This window comes from Psammomys obesus, unplaced genomic scaffold (genome assembly GCF_907164565.1).
Source record: "Psammomys obesus unplaced genomic scaffold, mPsaObe1.curated_primary_1811, whole genome shotgun sequence".
Taxonomy (NCBI): Eukaryota; Metazoa; Chordata; class Mammalia; order Rodentia; family Muridae; genus Psammomys; species Psammomys obesus.
Genome location: NW_026592710.1, coordinates 330332 through 352703, shown reverse-complemented (window position 1 = coordinate 352703; position 22372 = coordinate 330332). Strand labels below are relative to the sequence as shown.

The following is a 22372-nucleotide window of genomic DNA, read 5'->3' as shown; positions in this document are numbered from 1 at the left end:
GTTCTCCCTTGAGCAGACCCTCTGAGGCCATCCTGCCTGTCTTCTTTGGGTTACTGTTGTAGAGACTCAAGGAAGTAGGCCAACTGCTGGCAAAGGGAGCACGGGTTCCCAGGACAGCAGGTCACTGTTGGGAGTAGGGGGAGAACTGCTTAGGCTGACTTCGGCAGCCTTCACGATGCATTCAATGCTTTCTGTCTAACCTCTGGGTCCTCCAGGCAGTTGTGGGGTCTTTCCTTGTTCTGGCCTAGTGTCTGGGAATGGTTGAAGGTCACAATAGGCCTCCCTTTTCCCATCACTGGCCAGTATCCAATGCCTTTCTCCATTCTTACTGGCCAGCTAAGGACTCCCTCTAATGACCTTAGGTCATCCTGGAGTGAGAGGCGTCCCGGGAGCTCTTCCTTGGTCTGGAGAGGACACCTGGTTGATTTGATCTACAAAGTCCAGTGCAAAAATCCCTTTGGCTTTAATTGCAGCCTGGGCCTTGCCCGGACATCTGTGGGTATACCTGTGTCACCACTTGAATTCACTCGAGTTTCTGAGCTCAGGATCAGCGTGGGACACAGTGAAGCTCTCGTTGTCTTGGGCTAGACTTAGGTATCTTCAAATTCTTTTAGGCGCCAGAGTGGCCAGTGACTCCGGATTCTGGAGATTTAGGAGGCTCTGGGATTGGGGAGGAGAACCACGACCGGCCTAGCCGGATGACGCTCCTCTGCTTCCTGGCAGATCTTAGCTCAAGGGGAGAGACCTCTTCACGGTCCCTCTGTCTGAGTTCGAGTGTGCCCACCTGCTCACAAACCTCAAACCCAAACGCTGCAGACTTCTGCCTGTAGGTAATCTGGGCGAGCTCAGGGTAGGGCTTTGGCTCCTGGCTAAGGGACCTCAGAGCCCCGCCCCAAACCAGTGCTCAGAGAGACCCAACTAGCCAGGCCTCCTGAACCCGTCAAGTCCCACCCCGGCTGCCCCGCCCGTGCCCAAGCCGTAGCGGCCCCACGGACCTGTTCTGCGCGTGCGCAGTCCCGCCCCACCCGCGCTGCGGGCGGCCAGTGACGTCACCGGCCCTGGAGCGCCCTCCGGCGGCCGAGCGCTCAGCCCCACCAGGCGGTTCTTGAACAGCCCGAGGGGGCGGTGGGCCGCAGGAGCCCTCTGAGCTGCCTCCCTAGCGCCCGCTCCGGGGCCGGCAGCGGATGGGCGGCCGCGGGCCGCGGGGCAACAGGCGGGGGACGGGTGCGAGCCGGGGCCGGGCGGGGCGGGCGCGCAAAGGGGCCGCGGGGCGGCCGGGCGGGGCGCGGGCCGGCGGTTTGGGAGGGCGCCCCGCGTCCGAGAGGTGAGCCGGGCCCTGACGCTGGGCGGGTTCCGCGTCGCCGCTGCCGCGCCATGGCGGAGACCAAAATCATCTACCACATGGACGAGGAGGAGACGCCGTACCTGGTCAAGCTGCCCGTAGCTCCCGAGCGCGTCACGCTGGCAGACTTCAAGAACGTGCTCAGCAACCGGCCGGTGCACGCCTACAAATTCTTCTTCAAGTCTATGGACCAGGACTTCGGGTCAGTGGGCCGCGCGGCCTGGGCGTGAGTGCCGGCCCTTTCCCGCGCGCGTGCGGTGGCTCCCGGGTCCCCAACGCGGGCACGAGCTGGCACCTGTCTGCGCCGACAGGGCTTTCGGGTCTGGGGACGTCAGAGAGCGCCCCCCGCGCCAGCAACCCTTTTGCGCATCTACAGCAGGTGTTGGTAGAGTCTCTGCGCCTTGGTGACCTTTGATGTATGTATATACTTATCTGTCATGGCAAGCTGGGGATCCGAGCCCTCGCCCACCTTCTAGGTAGGCCAGAGAGTTCGTTTTGATGGACAGGCGAAGGCTTTCTGACCGCCACCCGGTAGTGCTCCTGTGCTCAGCTGGTCCAGGTTGGGTGCCGAGGGCCACCCTCAAAGCTAACCCCCTTCTCTTTGGTTAAGCACAGGGCCTTTTGCCTTCCTCCTCTATAGGTGGGAACCCGGGGCTAGGACTGCCCTGGAGGGTGTGCAGCTTATAGGGGTAGGAAAAAGGTTGGGGGTTTCTGACTCCCAGCACCCAGGGGATCCTCCAGTTGAGATGGGGTAGTGTGAAATGAATGGGTCTTAGGTACCCATCTGTTTTCTGGAGCTTAGAAAAGTTTCTGAAGCCAGAAGACTCTTCCTGGCCCTGCTAGAGTCTCTGTGGCAAGGCAGAGGTCAAGGGTCACTGGAGACCTAGAAGCTTCACTCAGTGTTCCCTGCCCCCTTGGTTCCTGCCTCTCTGTCCTTTCTGAACCACAGGACATTTGCATTCCTGAGAGGTGCTCAGGATATCTGCTGATGTGAGCTAGCTAAGGTGTGTTTCCTAGCTGCACTGTTGTGGTGGCTGTCTCAGGAGAAGGGACTTCCTACTTGAGCTAAGCTGGGCCTCTGGGACAGTGAGCCAGGGACTGGCAGTGCAAGAGAGGCCTGACAGGACATAGCCACAGAAACCTGAGTACACGGCTTGGCAGGGGCTGGGGGTTGGGGGAAGTACGCTCAGTCCCTGTGGGTGGAGCAGGTGTGCTTGGTGCCCTTGTGTGTGGCCAAATCTCAGGGCCTTGACATTGAGACTATTTCCTGGATTCCATGGTTGCAAGGGTCCTTGGGCAGCCTGTGGTTCAGGTCAAGTCTGGATCTCTTTCTGACCCTGGGCATATAGGCAGGGCTGATCCTGGCTTGGATAACTAAACTCTCTTGCCTATCCAGTCCCTGTGCCTCAGCCACCAGGAAAAAGCACTGGAGAGTGTGTTCCCAGAACTTGAGGGTTGGTGTTCCCCATTAGCCTGGAGGTTGCTCTTCACTGTCTTTCCTGGTTGGGCCACCTCTGTGGTGTCTGCTCTCAGGGACAGGGCATCTTGGATCCAAGTATTGGTGCATTTTGTTTAAGTGTATCATTTTAGCAGAAAATCACCAAAGTCACAAATGTTCTCACAAACTTGTGCCCTAGGATGTAAGTGGAGAGCAGACCCGGACCTGGGTTGCTTTCCACTGTACATCATGGGTGTTTCCTGAGGGTATCTGTCCCTCAGCTCTGATAGCCATGTTGGATAGGGTGTGCCAAGAGCAGTAACCTAGCTTCAGCTCACATGGGTCCCCACTAAGCTGTGTTTGTGGAAGCTTTGGAGAACCTGCAGGTGCCCTGGCTAAGGAGCTGAGGTGGCAGGATCTGGGTCTTGAAACAAGAGTAGGTGGATTGGGAATGGCTGGGGCATGTGGTATGGGAGCTAGCAGAGAGTTCAGAGGTACAAGATGGATGGGTGTCTTGGGTGTGTAGAAGAACTAGGAGGCAGAGCAGCTTAGAGTCGAGTCTGGGCTAGGATGACACAGGAAAGACAGAAGCAGCATGTCCGTGGGCCTCACTCTGACTCTGCCTTGGCACTCTGATGGTCTAGTGGCCTTGGGAGCCTGGAAAAGGAGTCCCCACCCCAGCCCCAACAGAATCCTTCCTTTCCTTGCCTGGGTTCTACCTACAGAGCTTTAAGGATACCAAGAAAAAGTAGCTTAATGTTAGGGGAAGGGAAGCTCACCAGGGTTGGCTGATCTGAGCATGTGGCCTCAGACTATATAGAATCTGTAGGTCTAGTTTTCTTACACTACTCTAAACCAAAGCTGGCTACTTTGTAGAGTCTGCCCTGGGCTGGGCTCAATTCTCAACATGTATCTCTAGCCGAAAAGGTAAAGGTTCCATGCCCACTTATGTGCAGCTTGTGTTTGTTCTGACTCTGGACCCCAAGGCTTAGTAGCAGGACTTCTGGGGTTTTGGTGGGTCTCATGGAGGTGTCTGATGTTTTATCGGTGACAGTGAGGGTCTAGTCCATGGCAGGGAGGAGTGAGTACTAAGGAGCAGAGCCTTTGGACCCTAGAGGAGTGTCTTGGTAGGAGTTGGGAGGCACAGAGGCCTCAGACTGGCCACACCACTGTAAGGGTCTGTCTGAGTAGGCTCTAGCTGTTTTGGATGGATACAGTGCCTACTGGGGAGCCAGGCAGGCCCTATTGTGGGTGCTAGGAATTGCTCATATGTCTCTCCATGGGTGAGTCAGAGAGGGTTGGAGCTTGGGTGTGCCAGGGGGAAGGCTGTTGGTGGGTCCACTTGGGGCCAAGGTTAGGGGCTAAGTGAGGATTCCTGTCTGGGTTTCTGTTGCTGTTGGGTTACTCAGAGATAGCAAGCTGTCTGCAGGCCCTGGTGCACCAGCTGCCATGGCAGAGCCTAGTCATTCTCAAAAGAAACTTCACCCTGGGCAGCTCCAGGTCTTCCTGTGATGAGAGCCTCTCTTGAGGCTGCCTTGGCCCAGGCTTGTAAGTGGAGCAAGCCACAGGCTGTGACTTATGTTTGAGGATTTTTTTACGGGGCTCTGAGAAGTGGTTCTATCTGCTCAGTTGGGGTCCTCCTTCATTGCTTCAGAGCCCTCATAGGCACATTGAAGCAGCAGTAAGATCAGAAAAGTGGTTGGGATATACTTTCACTTTCAGACAGCCCTACTTCTACTACTACATCAGCCCCAGGTCTCTGTCCAGCAAGTGGATGGACAAAGGCCATATTCCCTAGATAGGATGGGATGTCACTGTGCTAGGGCTTCCTGCTTTCTACTGTTGCCCAGTGGTCCTGGAGCAGCAGGCAGAGGTGGCCCTGCCTCTGGCATTGGGCCCATTAGGCCACAAGCCTACTTCCTGCCAGGTGTACTTCCAAGACCAGTCTGGATTTTTAGCTCCACTCAACTCAAGTTTTGGGTGTGGAAAATCCCACTATGCTAGGTGGAGCTGAATGCTGGGGTGAGGGTGAGAGTGGAGAATCTAGGGACTAAGGAGATAGGTGGAGACCTGCCCCTTCCCAGCTGCCCCTTTTGACCTGTCCTGGCTGCTGTCCATGCCTTTTTGAACACTGACCTCAGGCTTTCTGGCTTCCTTTCCTGACCCTTTGTATCCTGCGTGGGCGAGCTTGGCTCTTTTCTAGCCCATCTGACCAGGGAAGCAGCATTAAGACAGGCAGGGATGGGTATGGTCAGTGGGTACAGCCAGGGTCTGGCTAGCTCTGTCCCTGAATACCCTTCCACATCCTCAGACAGAGGCCCACCAAGCCCCTGATAGCTGGGACTGATCCTGTGCAGGAGGTCCACCTTGTCTTTCTAGCTGGGTAGATGGGCTTCAATGGCAACAGGCCAACCATCCTTCTGGCCCTCTGACATTTATAGAAGATGTTGGCAGTCCTTATACCTTGTACCAGGTAGTCCAGGTCCTGCTCTGGGCTGGGGGAATGTTGAGGGTTCCACAGACATGGAGCACCATCTTATGACTAGGGCTGTGAATGCCCCGGAGAGGCACAGAGGGTATGTGTGTGCTGGAAAGGTGAGGACAGGGGTCAGTGGGCCTGCTTTAAGCAGATGGGCTGCCTGCAAGAGGGTGCATACTGCTTCTATGCAGCCCAGTCAGGATGAGGGGTTGGGAGGCCCTTCAGGAACTAGTTGAAATTGGAGCTTATGTGGTATATGGTGGGATTTGGGGGGAGGGGCAGAGAAGAGCCATAGGCTACCCCGGGCACCTGGATGGGTGGAGCTACTCTTCCAAAAATAAGGAGGCTAAGAAGAGACTCAAAGGAGCCTCAACTGTCACATGTTGTAGTGAGGCAGCTGTTGGGTCCCCACAAACAGGCATACATAGCTAGAGACAGGTCTAATATAAATCTTGGAGCCAAGGAAGCTGAAGAGTCAGGGTCTTTCCCGGGAATCCTTAACTTTGTCTGACTCTCCAAGGGCTAGAGGCTGCCTCTGGAAGTGAACAGGAGTCCTAGGTTGTCCTTTCATGAACCCCCTACATCTGTCTACCCCAGTGCTGAGGGTTGGGGGCCTGAGGGCAGTGGAGAGCAGCAGAGCCCCTAAGAAGAGAATGTGTTAGGTAAGCCCTCAGTGATAACATCTGTGCCTGACAGGTATCCCATTTTGAGGTCCGAGGGCAGGAGATGTCTCTTTGTGCCCTTGGTGGACCCAGGTGATAACCGCAGGGCCTTGCTTGATCACAGGGTGGTGAAGGAGGAGATCTTTGATGACAACGCCAAGTTGCCCTGCTTCAATGGCCGGGTGGTTTCCTGGGTGAGTCCATGTCTGGTTCCAGCAGGATGATGCAGGTGGGGTCTTCCTGGGAGAAGTACAGTAACTGGACAAAGGTAGGGCAGGGGGTGCCGTCCGTCCTGGGTGTGTGGGCAGTCTTGAAGCAGATGGCATCCAAGGCCTCACTCTCCCTTCACAGCTGGTCCTGGCTGAGGGCGCTCACTCGGATGCAGGGTCCCAGGGCACTGACAGCCACACGGACCTGCCCCCACCCCTTGAGAGGACAGGCGGCATTGGGGACTCCAGACCCCCCTCCTTCCAGTAAGGTCCCTACCAGGGCAGAGATCTGCCACTGCTGGGTACTTGCCACCCAAGACCCACCTGGGAAGAGAGAAACTGACAATAGAGGAGGGGCCTGCAGTTGGGTGGGAGGCCTTTTCTATAACTGGGGCCCTACCTTGTGGGTTGGGGGCTAGGAATTTGAGGTGCTGGTTGCCAGCAACCTGGTCTGCCCAATTCCACCTACTTCTTATCTACACAGTCCAAATGTCGCCAGTAGCCGTGATGGAATGGACAATGAGACAGGCACAGAGTCCATGGTCAGTCACCGGCGGGAGCGAGCCAGGCGTCGAAACCGTGATGAGGGTACTATGGCTGTGTCTGCTCAAATCAGAACCCCAGACTTCCCTTGGCATCCCTTTGATACACTCCTAATCCTGGAAATACTGAACATTTTCTTTCAATCAGTGATCCTTGGGTAGAGGCCCCAGCTTGTTACTCCTAGCCCCTGTGGCCTCAGAGTTGCTGCATAAGCTTTGAAGTGCACAGGCCACCCTCATTCTGTGACAGTCAGTTCCCACCCCACTGTCCCCACAGCAGCCCGGACCAACGGGCACCTGAGAGGGGACCGACGCCGGGACCTAGGACTACCTCCAGACAGTGCATCCACTGTGCTGAGCAGTGAGCTTGAATCTAGCAGCTTTATTGACTCAGATGAGGAGGATAACACAAGTAGGTGGGTGGCATGAGCATATGTCAGTGTGTGCTGGAGATTGATGCTCATGAGTGCTGTCAGGCTGTACATGTTTGTGCCTTGTACTTTTCTGACTTCTGGTTTCTTGATTCTGACTCTGGTCTCCTACCCCAGACTGAGCAGCTCTACAGAGCAGAGCACCTCCTCTCGGCTAATTCGCAAGCACAAATGTCGTCGGCGGAAGCAGCGCTTGAGGCAGACAGATCGGGTAGGCAGCAGGTGGGTGGGATGTCTGCTTTGAGTGGTGCCACACAGCCCCTCATTGGGTCTCTCCGCAGGCATCCTCCTTCAGCAGCATCACCGACTCCACCATGTCCCTGAACATTATCACCGTCACTCTCAACATGGGTGAGGCCTTGGATGCTGGTGGGTGCTTGGTGGGGGTGGGTACAGGCCTAGGAACCTTTGGGGCCTGCTCATGGCCCCTCCTGCAGAGAGGCACCACTTCCTGGGCATCAGCATCGTGGGCCAGAGCAACGACCGGGGTGATGGCGGCATCTACATTGGATCCATCATGAAGGGCGGGGCTGTGGCTGCTGATGGCCGCATTGAGCCAGGCGACATGTTGCTGCAGGTGGGAGCCATGTGGGGACTGTGGGGACAAGATGCGCCCTATCCCACCACCAATCCCTGACCCCACATACCCTGTAGGTGAATGATGTCAACTTTGAGAACATGAGCAACGATGACGCTGTGCGTGTGCTTCGGGAGATTGTGTCCCAGACAGGGTAAGTAGGGCCCATGTGAGGTAGGAGGGGCACGGGGTAGAGGGGCTGTGTGTGCCTCACCCATGTGATCTGTGTAGGCCCATCAGTCTCACAGTGGCCAAGTGCTGGGACCCAACCCCTCGGAGCTACTTCACCATCCCAAGGGGTGAGTGACCCCACGGAGGGGTGGTACAGGTGGGGTCTTTCTTCTCTGCCTCTGTACTGTCCCTACTTACTATCACCTGTCATCCGTTGCTGTGTGGTGACTTTCCAGCTGACCCAGTGCGACCCATCGACCCAGCTGCCTGGCTGTCCCACACGGCAGCCCTGACGGGTGCTCTGCCCCGCTATGGTACGAGTCCCTGCTCCAGTGCCATCACACGCACCAGCTCTTCCTCACTAACCAGCTCAGTGCCTGGTGCCCCACGTAAGTGGCAGCTCACAAGAGACCCCCCCCAGGAAACTGAGGCCAAAGGACAAGGGTCAGCTCCAACTCTGAGCCTTGGTGCTCATCAGAATTATTCCTGTCTGTCCTCAGTACCTTCACAAACGTGTTCACAAAGATACATGTATACGTCTCTCATAGCCCAGCCATACTGGCCGTCTTGATGCATTGAAGGGTCCTACTAGGCCTCTGTGAAGGGTTGGGAGGACGTGGTAGCCGCTGCTTTGCTTTTCTGCTGCCTAACATAACTAACACCTTGAGCTCTCCAGGGAGGTGCTCAGTGGGGAAGGGAAAGGGGCTGGCTTGCCCATGTGTGCTTAGACTGGGATTGGGGAGAATATCCCAGTTTTAGCTCAAAATTTTGATGAGAGATCCCTCTCAAGGGTAGGAGATTGAGGTTTGATCCTGTCCCCTGCTCCCAACTCCATGGGTGTCCAGCCTCTGCCTGTTGGTTGCTTGCCTGGGCTCAGAGAAGGGTGCTTTGCAGAGCTTGAGGAGGCACCGCTGACCGTGAAGAGTGACATGAGTGCCATCGTCCGGGTCATGCAGTTGCCAGACTCAGGACTGGAGATCCGGGACCGAATGTGGCTTAAGATCACAATTGCCAATGCTGTCATTGGTGAGTCCTTGGCTGTGTGGGGAGGACCCAGTCTGTTCTTCATTCTGGTGTAGCTTCCCAGGGCTTGGCTCCCCTGACTCTCATGGGCCTATGGCCAGGGGCCGATGTAGTGGACTGGCTGTACACACACGTGGAGGGCTTCAAGGAACGAAGGGAGGCGAGGAAGTATGCCAGCAGTCTGCTCAAGCACGGCTTCCTGCGGCACACGGTCAACAAGATCACCTTCTCTGAACAGTGCTACTATGTCTTTGGTGACCTGTGCAGTAGTGAGTAGGGGGTCATGGGGGAGGGGTTGTTATGAGGATCATCCATCTGCCCTCACTCACCCTCCCCTCCTTCCTGTCAGACCTCGCATCCCTGAACCTCAACAGTGGCTCCAGTGGGGCCTCAGACCAGGATACACTGGCCCCGTTGCCCCACCCATCTGTACCCTGGCCCTTGGGTCAAGGCTACCCCTACCAGTACCCAGGACCCCCGCCCTGCTTCCCGCCTGCTTACCAGGACCCTGGCTTCAGCTATGGCAGTGGCAGTGCTGGGAGTCAGCAGAGTGAAGGTGAGAGGCCTGCTACCCCTCCTCCACTCCCATTCCTTGGCTCCGCCTGGCCCTGACGCTGCCCTTTGTGCTCCTGCTGTGTGTTTTGGGCCTGGTGGGTCCTACCGTGTGTGTAGGGCGGGGAGAGGACTTGTGTGAGGACTCACTTTGGTTCTGTGGGTAGAGGCCTTGGGAATAGAAAGACTGCTTGGTGGGAACAAGCCTAGTGTTCTGTCCAGGTGGCAGAGGCAAGAGATCAGGACATGATGTAGCAAGAATGAGGGCGAGTTTCCAAGGGTATCAAGTAGGGTTACTCTCTAGACCCCAAGTCAAGGGGAGAATGGGCTTTATCATTTATGATATCTGCAGCCCAACAGAGTGCCAGACAAGAACATCAGACACTGTCATGGAAGTATATATCCCAGGAATATTGAAGACCCTGGAGGGTGGGTGTCCCTGAGGAGCAGATAGGCTGAAGCAGAGGTCTTAGGCAGAGTGAGGCACAGCTACAGGGTCTGGAGAAAGATTCACACAGCCAGCTTTGGGACATAGGATGGGAGAGAGGAGAGGTTGGGCTTGAGGGTGGCGATGCCTAAGGGGAAGCTATTGAGTGATTACAGACCCTAGACAGGCCCTTGCATGTACCCTGGCTCAGCTTGGCCCACAATAGTCCTAATTAGCAATTGGTGAGCACTGGACTGGTATGTGACTTGTGCTATCCCTTGCTTTGTGCTGAGCAAGCCTTAGACTGAAGGACTAGCAGAGTGGACCCTCGGGCCGGTAAGCCAGGTCCCCCTGTGTCCCTCTCAGCATGTCCCCAGCCAGCACGTGTTCTCAGGTTCCCACTACTTTCAGGACAGGGGATAAGCAAATTAGCTGACCAGGGCCCTGGGTTGGGTGGAAAATGGACCTTTGGGTCATGAACCTAAGATGGCTAACTGGAATGCTGGGCACACAGGGCTTTCACTTTTTCAGCTGTAACATCAGCCCTTGGTTCGAGCATTGGGGTTAGCTGTGGGGTGCCAAGCTGGTCCCCATAATCCCTGCTGCCCGCCACTGCCCCTAGCTTCTCGCCTGGTATCTGCATGGCTGCCATTTCCCCCACCCCCAGGCTCCTCATGTCCTGCCCTGGCTGTCTGGGAACAGCTGGTGCTCCTGGAAGTGGCCAGGCCTACTGCTGACTGTTGTCTCTTCCCGCCTCCCAGGGAGCAAGAGCAGTGGGTCCACGAGGAGCAGCCATCGGACCCCAGGCCGAGAGGAGCGCCGGGCAGCTGGAGCCGGGGGTAGTGGCAGTGAATCAGACCCCACAATACCAAGTGGGTCTGGTAGCACCAGCTGGTGGGAGCGTCCTGTCAGCCAGCTTAGCCGTGGCAGTAGTCCCCGAAGTCAGGCCTCAGCTGTAGCCCCAGGGCTCCCCCCACTGCACCCCTTTACAAAAGCCTATGCAGTAGTGGGTGGGCCACCCGGAGGGCCACCTGTCCGGGAGCTGGCTGCTGTTCCTCCAGAACTTACAGGTAGCCGCCAGTCCTTCCAAAAGGCCATGGGAAACCCCTGTGAGTTCTTTGTGGACATCATGTGATGATCAACCAGTGTCTTCAGTGCTGCCTGTGGCAAGAGTCTGTGGTCCTGCTATGCCAGGAGCTCTGTGGGCTTGCCTTAGTGGTGGCCAGCCAGAATAGATGAGCTGTGGGGTTTTGGCCAGGGCAGAGGGGACAAGTTGCAGAGAAGGGGCTGAGGGCAGCCATTCAGCCAAGGATATTGGCTTGACATTCTGCCTGCTATTGGGGCTGCTGATGGTGGTACAGCTCAAGTATCTGTAGAGTCTTGTAAGGGGGCATATCTGTCTTTAAGTCCTCAGCACAAATCTCAGGGACCACTCCTGGTTCCTCTTTTGGAAGTGACCTCCATTTAGGACAAGAAAGGCTCTCTTGGGCTCTGTTTTCCCCTCTCCAAACTCTCTCAGAACTGTGCTCAGGGGCACAGGCTGACCCTCACTGAGTTCATGGGCCTCACCTGTCAGCCTAAGGTGAGGTTCTTGCAGGGTTAGACAGAGCCCTCAAACTGCCCAGGTAGGGTCTAACTTATTTATTTATTACTAGCCTGCCTGCTCTGGGGGTGGCGGCTGGTTACCCAGTGGGGGCAGTTTGCATGTCCCTTTCCCCACCTGGTACTCAGCACATGACAACAGTTTGTATTGAAAGTCTGGAAGGTGGCTAGTAAGGGAGACAGGAGAGAGGCCTGGCACCTATACACTGTCTCAGCCTCAATGGAGGGGTGGTAGTGAACACAAGAGCTACAGCGATGAAGTCGTGTCCTGTCACTGCTGTCCTGGAGGCTGCCCATCAGCATGTGCCAGTGCCATCCTGGCACAGTAGCCCCATCCTGCATCTACACTGTAGATGCGGTGTCAAAGTCTGAGTGACTGGGTAGTTCATATAGAGCTGCTTCTGTGTAAATGCTATTTTAAACACTAAAAAACGTTTAATTTTATGGGACTCATGTGTGGCTTGTTTCTTTTTCCTCCAGCTAAGCTGCTTCCGGATTCAGGTGTGGGGGCCAGTCCAGAACTGACCTAGGTCTGATCCTGCCTGGAGATGGAAGATGGTGTCCCTTTCTGCTTAGTCATGTGTCTCTGTCCCTGGTGCTGGCCAGTAACGGGGGCCTTGCAGGCAACTTTTCTGTCCTTGGTACTAGAGGCTGATGCCCAGGACCACCCCCCTCCAGTGCTGGCCTTGGTGCTGACGTATACCCCTGCACATGCTCTGTCCAAGGTGCTGGCGGTAATCTGGTTCTCTCCTACAGGCTAGGGCTTGGCCAAGAATGGAGGAGGCTGGATGTTGCCTACCTCCTGTGTGGTCCTCTACCTGCTGGCTTTCTTGCTGTGTCCTGACATATACATATGTCCAGCCTTTTATTCCTGGGATGCCTGGACAGGGTGGAGGGCCCCAGGTTGGGCATATTCAGGCAAGTACCTTCTAGCCTTCCAGGGTCTGCCTGGGACATTCCTGAATTCAAAGTATGTCGATGGAGTCCCAAAGAACCCTTAGTGGCCTCCTTCCTAAGATAATGGGGCTCAGTCACCTGGGCAGGCCTTAGGTGGGCATAACAGGATCAAGGACAGTGTTGCTTTTGAGGGATAGGCGAGACGGTCATACGGTCTGTCTTGCACACCGCAGGCCTGGAGATCACTGGAGCTAAGGTCAGTGGACAATTTGGAGTCAGCATCTATAGTTAAGTGTCTCAAGTTGAGGTACTGTTTGGGGTTTGTTGGCCTGGAATATCTCTACTAGGGCTGGGCTCACTAGAGGTGAGGCCATTGGGTCAGCGGTCATTCATTGTGTTCCTGAGTTGCTCCCCTGCCACTGTTGCTCCCATCTGCTGCTTCCTTGGGGCTTTCTCCCAGGAAGAACTCCTGGGTGTTGAGCTTTGGCAGCCACAGAAGCACATAGCACTTGGGCAGGTGGAAGGTGACCAGGATGCCCATGGCACACAACAGAATGGCACCCATCTGCACAGCGGGCTGGTAGGCCACATGCACATTGGCCAGGAGGGGAACAAAAGAGACCCAAGTGATGAAATAAGCCAGCATAGCAAAGGTGAGACCACGTGCTTGGTTGTAGCGACCAGGCTGGCTCTGTACCAGGAAAGTGCCCAGGAAACAGAGGAAGGCCAGTATTGCATTGATGAGGTGCACCAAGCCCAGGCTGACCCAGGAATGCATACGGCAGTGCTCTAGTACCTCTGTGGGCAGTATCTTCCAGTCTCTCACCACCTTTGGTGGAAAAGCTATCAAGTACCAGGCACATAGTGCTGCCTCCACAAGAATGGCCAGCAATACAACCAGCCAAGCCCAGGGTCCCCGAAGGTAGTTGCATAGCCAATTTGCCCAACTCAGTGGCAGCTCAGACTCCACAAAGGTTTCAGCTGCTTTCAGGAAGAGTGTGCTCAAGCAGCCTGTGAGAGGGAGGTGAGCCAGTGGCTGTTGGGCAAAGCAGCTGGCAGGATGTGGCCATCCTGGGAACAGAAGGACACTGAGGCAGAAAAGGCCTAGGCAGACCAGGCCAAAGCAGAACAGTGACCCACCCGAGGCCTGAACAAGAGGGCTGTCCCAGTGGTGGACAAAGAGCCCTAGAGCAGCCATTGCTAGGCCTAGCACCAGGCAGAGCAGCAGGAGTAGTGACAGCACGACAGGCTCCCCCCAGGCCAGGAACCTTGACCTTCGAGGTAAGCAGCTTGTGCTTTTCTCTGGAGACCACTGATACTGGTTACATGGAGTACAGGAGAAGTCATCTGTAGTGGTGAAAGAGAAAGCGATGTGGGGCTGGTGATGGAGACAGCTCAGCAAGCTCCCCTAGGGCTTGCCTCAGCATTAGCCCTCTAGCCCCAAATGTGTAGAGTGTCTGGAGAAGATGGTTCACCTCGATGCTTCCGGTAGCTGCCTGCCTGGCAGTCCACACAGTCATAGCAGCAGGAATGAAAGCCCTTTACTCTGCGCACCTGGCCATCTTTGCACTGCCGGGAACACTGGGAGACTGGCATCTGGACACAGAGCCTTGTGTTAGGCTTTGCTTGGCCAGCACTGGCCCCAGACCAGACCCACAAGCTCATACCCACCATGGCTTGTGCCTGCTTTGTCCTTACCTGGTTGTCTGGCCAGTGCATCTTGGAGTACTGTAGCTGAAGGGTGCCATTGAAGGTGCCTACCGTATGTAATGCAGGTGTAGGGCCTTGCCACACCCACATCTTCAGATCATACTCCATCTCTACATTGCCTTTACCATCAAACTGCAGGGTCAAGTCTCGAGCACGGAAACTCATGTTGTACATGTTCTCCAGGAGCTGTGGGGTGGGATGTGGTTAAGGCTGACCCACGAGCCTCTCCCAGTCAAGACAAGATTGGCTCTGCCTGATGGTTCAGTGTTCCTGCAGGAGCGGGCAAAACCCAGCAAAACCCCTACCCTTACCTGCCAGGGCTGAACAGGCTGTGATGTGGGGCAAGCTGAGACGTTGCAGCGTAAGGTGGTGTGGAGGGCCTGGGCTACACTATACACAGCTGCATACGTTGCAAAAATCTGGTGGTGCAGCTGCCCCGAGGACAGGTTCTGCAGCAGCCCCGAGGACAGGTTCTGCAGCATGATGGAGTCACACTGTGGGCAGCGTTGCCCCATCACGTGCTCCTCCAAGTCCAACTCAGCATTCAGTGAGGCACAGAACGTTGGGTCAGCAGCCAAGGCAAGGCGGGTCTCCACATAATGGGAAAATTCAGGCAGCAGGGCGCCCCGCTGCAGAAACCCAAGCACAGTGCCTACCCGGGCAACATTGGGCAGTGTCATGACCAAGTCAGAGGTCAACCAGGACTCACTGGCCACCCATACCTTGGGTGAGAGGCTATGTCGGATGCTGTAGCTGAAAAGGGAGTAGACCGCTCGGGCGGAGGCAAACAGTACCACCACATGGACTTTGCTTTGGTTTGCCTGTTGTAGCATATCCAACACCTTGCCCAGTTGCTGGTCAGTACTGCCATATAGTGGCACCAGGGCCTCATGTGCAATACAAATACCTCGTGTGTTGGCCAAGCCAGAAAGGATGCTCAGACCTTCCCGGCCATAGTCATCATCACTGCCTAGGGCAGCCACCCAGTTCCACCTGAAATTCTGCAACAGAGTCACAACAGCCTCCAGCTGCACCCGGTCATTGGGCACCGTGCGAAAGAAGGATGGAAATGTTTCCCGGTCACTTAGCCGCTCCATGCTGGCACTATAGCTGACCTGTGGTTATCAAGAAGCACTTTCTGATATAAGAGCTCAATGGGCACAATTGGCTGAGGGAACACAAAGGAAGTGGGCTCACCTGTGGCATGAGGAAGAAGCTGAAGAACTTGCCTGTAATAAGAGCAAGCTCTGATGAGTGGGGCCCGATGACAGCCAGCACACGAGGCTGGTACTGGGTATAGTTGCAGTAGGCAGCAATGCTTTGACTGCCCACCTTGGCTAGGAACATGAGGCTGGGCTTCATAGTGACCACTGGCTCTGAGCAAGTGTCAAACAGGTCATAGCCCAGTCGCAGCCCAGGGAGCAAGGCAGATCCATTGTTAATCTCCTCTACAGCCATCTTCATAGCCATGGCCAGGTATAAACCAAGTGGCGAGAACCTGAGACCACATGGAACTGCAGGTGATCACCACATTCCCAGCTCAGGAGCACCACAGATCCAAGGCTGCCAAGCTTCAGCCCACCCTCAAACCCAGCTGCTAGCCTCCATACCTGGTACACAGGATGCCGTTGGGTTGTGTTCTCTGGTAGAGAGTGGACTCCTCAGTTGAGCCCAATGGAAATAGCCCACCCAGTATGTAGTCCCCTTGTGCCTTAAATTGCTGTGATAAGCACAAGGAGGCCCCCATCCCAAGGTCCAGGAGAGCAGCCAGGCTGAGGCCCAGGACAGCCAGGCCTAGCATGGTAGGCAGAAGCTTCCAGCAGAGACAACAGATGGGTATGCTGGGCTGGAGCCCCAGATGTCTAAGGGAGGGAGCAGAGGATTTGTTTAGCAAAACCACTGCCATGCTTGGCTGCCAAGCCCTAAGGGCCTCCGGTGATATATGCAATAGCTCAAGCCTGATGGCTTGTGTACAGTGATTCCATTGATAAGCTCTGTCTAAGAGTGACTCACCAAGCCAACTGTGACTATTGACTGTGGTCCTGTCACCTGCCTATTCCCAAGCCCCTCAACACCCTTTATTCCTAGAGCAGCTTGACAGACCATAAAAAGGATGGAGGAGAAGCATCCAGGGTTTCAGGGTTTCCCTTGACTGGGGGTTAGGGAACATCAGGACCATACTTATAGTCACAGAGACACTTTTTATCTTCTGGCTTCTGATTTATAACAGTACCGTCAATAAGAAGAGGCTGTAAAGCTGGTCCCTCAAAACAATGACAATAGACAGGTGGCTAGCCAGGGCCCTAACCTTCAGATGGAATAGGGAGAGGTCAGGCTGAGTTTCTTGGGCTTCCCAACCGGCCTTGGGCCCTGGGGCAAGGCAGACTCCTTGAGAGGCCCAGCTGTCCTTCTGGAGTTCTGACACTCCAGCTGTGGAGACCTTTGGCCATTCTGCTGATCCTCAGTGTAAGCACCCCTACCTTGGCAGGCATGCAGGCACCTCTCTCTGCAGTATTCAAGCTGGTCCATGAAAATGAGAAAAGGCTGTAAACAAATAGGTTCCTGCAGCTGCTAGAGCCAGGTGTGTGCCTGCTGCAGATGACAGTTCCTCTTTCCTGCTTCTGGTGAATTTTATGTCAACCTGACACAAACTAAGTTATCTGAAAGGAGGGAACCTCACTGAGAAAATGCCTCCATAATATCTGGCTGTAGGGCATTTTTTAAATTAGTGATTGATGGGGGGGTGGGGAAGGCCCGGCCCATTGTGGTGCCATCCCTGAGCTGGTGGGCCTTGGGCCTTGGTTTTATTAAGAAAGAAAGCAGAGTGAGCAAGCCAGTAAGCAATACCCTTCCATGGCCTCTGCATCAGCTCCTGCCACCATGTTCCTACCCTGTTGAATTCCTGTTCCGACTTCCTTTGATAATGAACAGTGATAGGGGAGTGTAAGTTGCTTTGGTCATAGTGGTTCATCAGAGCAACAGTAAGCTTAGCTAAGACATCCACTCTTAGCCTTGGTGTGAGGGAGCTGTTACTAACACAGCAGGTTTCTGGCACCTAAACATGGTGGACGCTGTTGACTTTTTGGAATGGATGCCTGGGTAAAACTGCAGTGTCATATGGCACCCAGCAGGTGTTATGGAAATGTCCACGGTACGTCCCTGCTGCTCGGTGAGAGTGTCCACAAGGCGCACTCACATGCTTACACGTGTACAACAGGAATCTGTATCTGGCACACATATCTGCTATCGCATCCCTATTTTCTGGCCAGTGCCTTGAAGTCATCAGCTTCAGCTAGCACTGTGTGGCCTCTGGTTCTCAGCTGGGCATAGGCACGGCTAGACAACAGGACAGCCCAAGCAGACGAGGTGTGTGTGGTAGAGTGCCAAGGAGATACCGCTCATTATTTATCCTCTGTTTAGGTCGATGCCATGCAGAAAGTAATTCTAGTTTTCCTCCAGCTTTGTTACACAGTACCTGGGTGTCTTCAGACCTATCTTCCAACCCTCAAGATTGGTGACTCAGGTGTGTTCTCAGCTGAAAAATGGAGATACTGCAGACCTCATAGTGTATGTGTGTGATCAAGTTAATATACATCAAGGGCAGACATATGGTAACTTCTTCAGTTCTGGCTGCTGGCAGGGCATGTTTCAAGGTTCATATTGTCCGGTGAGTCTTCAGGATTGGGGCCACATGGTTCAGCCTTGTCCCTAGGGTTAGCTCCCTCCCCACCCATATTAGTACTTTTATGTTCTTCCCCTACAAAATCAGGCACCCGACACACCTGTGGCCCATCCCAGAATGCCATACCCAGCCATGTAAGTCTAATTTATTTATGTTGGAAACACCACATATATTATAGTTTTTGAGGAAAGAGATGTGCCCCAATGTTTGCGTTTATACACATCGGCTATACTGGGGGCACTGTCCCTAGGGCTTAACACTAAGACCCAGTGGGAAAGGTGAGGGCCTTATGTACTGGGTGCCATGCTGTGTATGGCCATCTGTCAAGGCCATCTAGACAAGGGAGCTAGACTCCTTCCACAAGTCATGTCCTAAGTCACCTGGGTACCATAGTGACAGGAGCAGCAGGGCTGCCTAGAGAGAGGCATGGTTTGGCCAGTTAGTATTGACATATTAAAATCTTGGGTGCATGTGCTGCAAGAGCACTAGGGCAGGAGGCCACCTTCAGAAGACTGATGCTCCTGTCCTGAAGAGGCTGCGAAGCTGCTGTGCTGATCAACGTAGGCTTTCTCAGGGAAGCCTCAGCTAGCAGTCTCAGACACTTTCAATTTCCAAGGAGACAAGGGCCTGTTCAGTGTGCAGAGAGACTAACAGAGAAGCTGGAGAAGGGCAGGGAAAGAGCCTGTAATATTCAAACCACTGCCATAGGAACCTCATCTTACCATATTCCAAAAGAACAGCTTTTGGAATATGAAGGGGCTCCAGGCATGTAGGCCTGGGGCTGTTTGTCTGGCATTGATGTCATGTCTCAGGCTCAGGATGGGCACAGGAGGGTGCAGACTGGCTGAGCATCTTGGCTGTAGAGAAGACAGAACCTGAGCTCCAGGGTTCTGTGCCCTTACACAACTTCAGATTCCACACACAGAAGGTGAAGCAACCCAGGGTTGTTGCAGATACGTTACCCTCCTCCCTTATCTCCTCCATGTGCCATCTGCACTTCAGGAAGGCCTACTGAACACACACATAACTAAAGCGGAGGGCAAAACTGGAGTTCAATGGTCTCGTCCTGGACCGGGAGGTCAACTAGCACCCACCTCTCTTGGTTCAGCTGCCCACCACCTTTCTTTTCACAGACTGTGGCTCTAACAAGCTCAGGGGTTACAGGGACATCCAGAAAGCAATGCTGTGGAAGTAGTCCCAGGTTACCCAAACCCAGTTCTGAGCAGGGGAAGCCCATACAGTGTGGCCACCACCATTACGGCAAGTCTAACAGGGAGTGCTCGGCATAGAGCTTCTGGGAGATATCATACACATTCTCAATGAAGGGCAGGGCCTCCCCCAGCATCTCCACTGCCTGCTCAGAAGACCCCACATTCATGGCCTCCAGAAAGACCTTGCGTGTGGGCAAGGCACAGAAGGCCACAGTGACGGCTTGACGTATGATCCAGGAGTGATAGGCAGCCAGCGTGGTATTGTAGGCGTCGCTGCAGACTGTGGAGGTGCGCGCATCCTCAGGGCTGGTGCGCAGGCCTTCCAGGAACAGCTGGAGCCAGTGCAGAGCACGATGCAGGCGCAGCACCGTCCGGCAGCCTGAGTTAGGGTACCGAGAACGGGAGCGGCGATCTATGTCCACCAGTTTGTTGCCCACCTCGTAAGCTACCATGGACTGCAAGCTAGTGTAGTGCTCACACTGTGGGCTGTTTCTCAGATGCTCCATTACCTGCAACTTGGAGACCACATCCTTGGAAATGAATGAGAAGACAGCGCCCAGAGTGTTCAGAAACCTGTGAAAGGGTATAAATCTGAGGTGCTACCCAGACCTGCAGCCATCTTGTAGCACAGGGAACACGACCTTGAACCTGCTGTCTGTCTGGAGTTGTCTGTCTGGAGGCAGGGGCAGAAAGGCTGGGTGGAAACAGTCTGCTAGCTGGTCCCATGCCCCTGTGCCATGTGGGACGCAGGCATTCCAGTGTGGACTCTGACTAGCAAAGCCTCCCCAGTAAACGCACCTGACTAGTCCCTTCCAGCTGGCGATATAGTGGTCCAGCAGCACCTCTCCGTCCTCACTGAGACATTGCTTGAAGCTGACCAGGACGACCTTAAGGTTGAAATCTGTCTCTGAGTCATCCATCCTCCAACATGAGCTGAAAGAGTTTCACATAGAATTTGTAGTCAGCATGCTGGATCAGCTCATTCTGTGGTTCATTTTCTCAGGAAGGGATTGGGAAAGGTTTGAAAGAAATAGTGGGGTGCTAAAACTGCCAGCTGAGAATCACAGTGAAGTTCCATCCCTCTACCTAAGTGCCGTCATCAGGAGCTATGAGCAATTCCACAAGCCAATTTACCCAGCTGTGCCCTTGATGGATTCTGTACCCACAGCCTTGACATAGCTGCTCCTTGCCCTTCAGGCTAGCAATCTCTTCCTGATCTGAGATTCCATGGTGAACTGTTTGCATCTGCTCTTGCTTCTTGCTTTCCTGTTTCTTTTCTTCCCAGAGCATCTCTTTCACACATTAGGGGAATATTTCTTCTCTTTCTCTCTCTTTCTCTTTCTTTGTTTTTAGAGACAGGGTTTCTCTGTGTAGCCTTGGCTGTCCTGGACTAACTTTGTTTAACAGGCTGGTTTTGAACTCACAGAAATCTGCCTGCCTCTGCCTCTGTTTCCCTGTGTGCTAGGATTATAGGTATGTGCCACTGAGCTCAGCTCAGGGGAATGTTTCTAAAAGGCAGGCATAGTCCTGGACCCTGACCACACCTGGACCTAGACTTCACTGTATCATGGAAGCATTCTGATGGGAAGGTGTACCAAAACAAAAATGGGGACTGTAAAATAGCAAGTGATTCTCACACAGGGAAGGGTGGAGAGGGTGGCTAGACAGGCTTTTTCTTCCTTTATCATAGCTGTAGGCCCCAAATTAAAGCAGAGGCTGTGGGCTGGCACCTGCTAGACAGACAGGCAGATACTCCTGTTGTTGAAATGGTATGCATGCCCAAACAACAGGGTATCTGGACCAAACGTTTTATCACTTACAAAGGATTGCTGCAAGTCCTTCCACCAGCTCCAGGGAACACTTTGAATGTGGTCTAGGAGAGAGGCCTCAAGGTAAGGCTGGACTCTGGATTCTGTAGGCATCTTTACAGTCACTCCACAAACAGTCTAGTTCCCACATTTATTAATTTGTTTTCAGTTGTGGGGACTGAACTTAAGGGCCTCTTGTATGCTGGGCAGGGAATAGCCTAGGCAGGCCTTTAATGTTCTTTCTTTCTTTCTTTTTTCTTTTTTTTTTTTTTTTTTTTTTGAGACAGGGTTTCTCTGAGTAGCCCTGGCTGTCCTGGAACTCATTCTGTAGACCAGACTTGGCCTCGAAATCAGAGATTCTCCTGCCTCCAACTTCTGAGTGCTTAGATTAGAGACATGTGTCATCACGCCTTTAACTTTCAATCTTTGCTTCCTGAGTAGCTAGAACAAGGCTCCTCTTGTGCTAGTATCTTGAATGGATAACTCTAAGCACCCAGCCCCCACCTTCCCTAGTATCCTAAGAGCCTTGTTATCTGGGACCAACCCTGTGGGGCGGGGCTGTATCTCACTTATGTCCAACACTTAAAACCAGTTTTGGAGGTTCTTAGTGTTCCTTAGTGCTGGATGCCTGCCCTAACCTCTGTACCATGAGGGTGTCAAAAACCCATCCCCATCCAGTGTACCTGGATCTGTGTGCAAGTTCTTTCTTTCCTTCACACAGTTTTATGACTCAGTTCTTCAGCTCTGGCAAACTGGTCTGCATGTCTCCTAGTCCATGACTGAGGCTGCCAGAGTGATGATAGGGCCCCATAGGTTGGACTGGATACTTGTAAGACGTTCCAGACCTTCTGGAGATAGGCTTACCTTCTGTTCAGGTGTCAAGGACAGTCCTACCTGGGCCTCAGAAAGATGGCGACAGCCAGAGTCTTGCAAAACGCCCCCTTTTCAGGACCTGTGTGCTGTCCAGTGGGCAAATACTCTCTGAGGCCCCCTACGGTTCATTTTGGCCACCTAACATTCTGGCGGCCAGGCCTTCCTGCCCAGAGCCTGAGCCAGAAGCCAAGTAGCCTCTTAGAGCTGTTCCGCGGTAAACTGGAAAGAACAGGAAGGGAGGAGAGTTCACCAGCTCCTGGAAGGCGATGCAGACACCTCTAACCCTCCCACAGAAGATCAAGCCAAACAGGATGGACAGCCGACAGAAGTTGGCACACAGCAGGGAGCCAGGACGGTGCAGGGAAATCTGCAAATCTCACCTGGGACGGTTTCCTGTAGTGCGGAACTGGCTGGCTGTAGTGGGAACTACTCCGGCGGACGGCAAAGGGTGCAACAGAGGCCAGTGATGGGGAGTGTTGATCAAAGCTACAATTAGGTTGCTGTGGGAGCCGAATCTTCGCCAGTGTGTTCCTCTGTTTGCAGAGACTCGACTCCTCTGCCTGGATCACGTCAGCTAGGCGTCCCCATCCCTTGCCCCAAACTCGGAGCTTGCTCGGAGCCTGCGGTTGGACAGAAGCCTTGAATTGCAGCCCAATGCTCAGCCCCTGCCCCGCCCTTCGCTGCCACGCCATCCCAATTGGTTGCTGGTCATCCAATTAGAACTCGACGTATCGGC

General features: G+C 54.3%; 3 protein-coding genes across 9 annotated transcripts; 1 reads left to right on the top strand and 2 right to left on the bottom strand.

The window, feature by feature from the left end:
• Positions 1-1071: 1071 nt before the first annotated feature.
• Positions 1072-11904, top strand: Dvl1 (dishevelled segment polarity protein 1). Of its 5 annotated transcripts, XM_055615054.1 has the most exons (16): positions 1072-1544; positions 6046-6115; positions 6273-6394; positions 6615-6718; positions 6950-7088; positions 7221-7314; positions 7385-7454; positions 7541-7680; positions 7758-7834; positions 7912-7979; positions 8088-8240; positions 8746-8877; positions 8976-9143; positions 9224-9430; positions 10151-10189; positions 10615-10680. In XM_055615054.1, exons 1-15 carry the CDS (start codon positions 1375-1377, stop codon positions 10159-10161), a joined length of 1725 nt encoding a protein of 574 aa, XP_055471029.1. In that variant the 5' UTR covers positions 1072-1374; the 3' UTR covers positions 10162-10189; positions 10615-10680. The 5 variants fall into 5 exon arrangements, with proteins under 5 accessions (XP_055471029.1, XP_055471026.1, XP_055471028.1 ...); XM_055615051.1 differs by lacking the exon at positions 10151-10189 and having other exon boundaries at positions 1073-1544; positions 6953-7088; positions 10615-11904; XM_055615053.1 differs by lacking the exon at positions 10151-10189 and having other exon boundaries at positions 1073-1544; positions 8088-8165; positions 10615-11904.
• Positions 11905-12737: 833 nt separating this feature from the next.
• Tas1r3 (taste 1 receptor member 3) lies at positions 12738-15863 on the bottom strand. The gene is made up of 6 exons (XM_055615048.1): positions 15673-15863; positions 15260-15560; positions 14374-15177; positions 14051-14248; positions 13828-13948; positions 12738-13699 (listed from the first exon to the last, which is right to left on the bottom strand). Exons 1-6 carry the CDS (start codon positions 15861-15863, stop codon positions 12738-12740), a joined length of 2577 nt encoding a protein of 858 aa, XP_055471023.1.
• Positions 15864-18779: 2916 nt separating this feature from the next.
• On the bottom strand, positions 18780-22302 carry Cptp (ceramide-1-phosphate transfer protein). Of its 3 annotated transcripts, XM_055615046.1 has the most exons (4): positions 22017-22302; positions 21628-21855; positions 19754-19888; positions 18780-19528 (listed from the first exon to the last, which is right to left on the bottom strand). In XM_055615046.1, exons 3-4 carry the CDS (start codon positions 19873-19875, stop codon positions 19000-19002), a joined length of 651 nt encoding a protein of 216 aa, XP_055471021.1. In that variant the 5' UTR covers positions 19876-19888; positions 21628-21855; positions 22017-22302; the 3' UTR covers positions 18780-18999. The 3 variants fall into 3 exon arrangements, with proteins under 3 accessions (XP_055471021.1, XP_055471020.1, XP_055471022.1); XM_055615045.1 differs by lacking the exon at positions 21628-21855; XM_055615047.1 differs by lacking the exons at positions 21628-21855; positions 22017-22302 and adding an exon at positions 21447-21621.
• Positions 22303-22372: the final 70 nt, after the last annotated feature.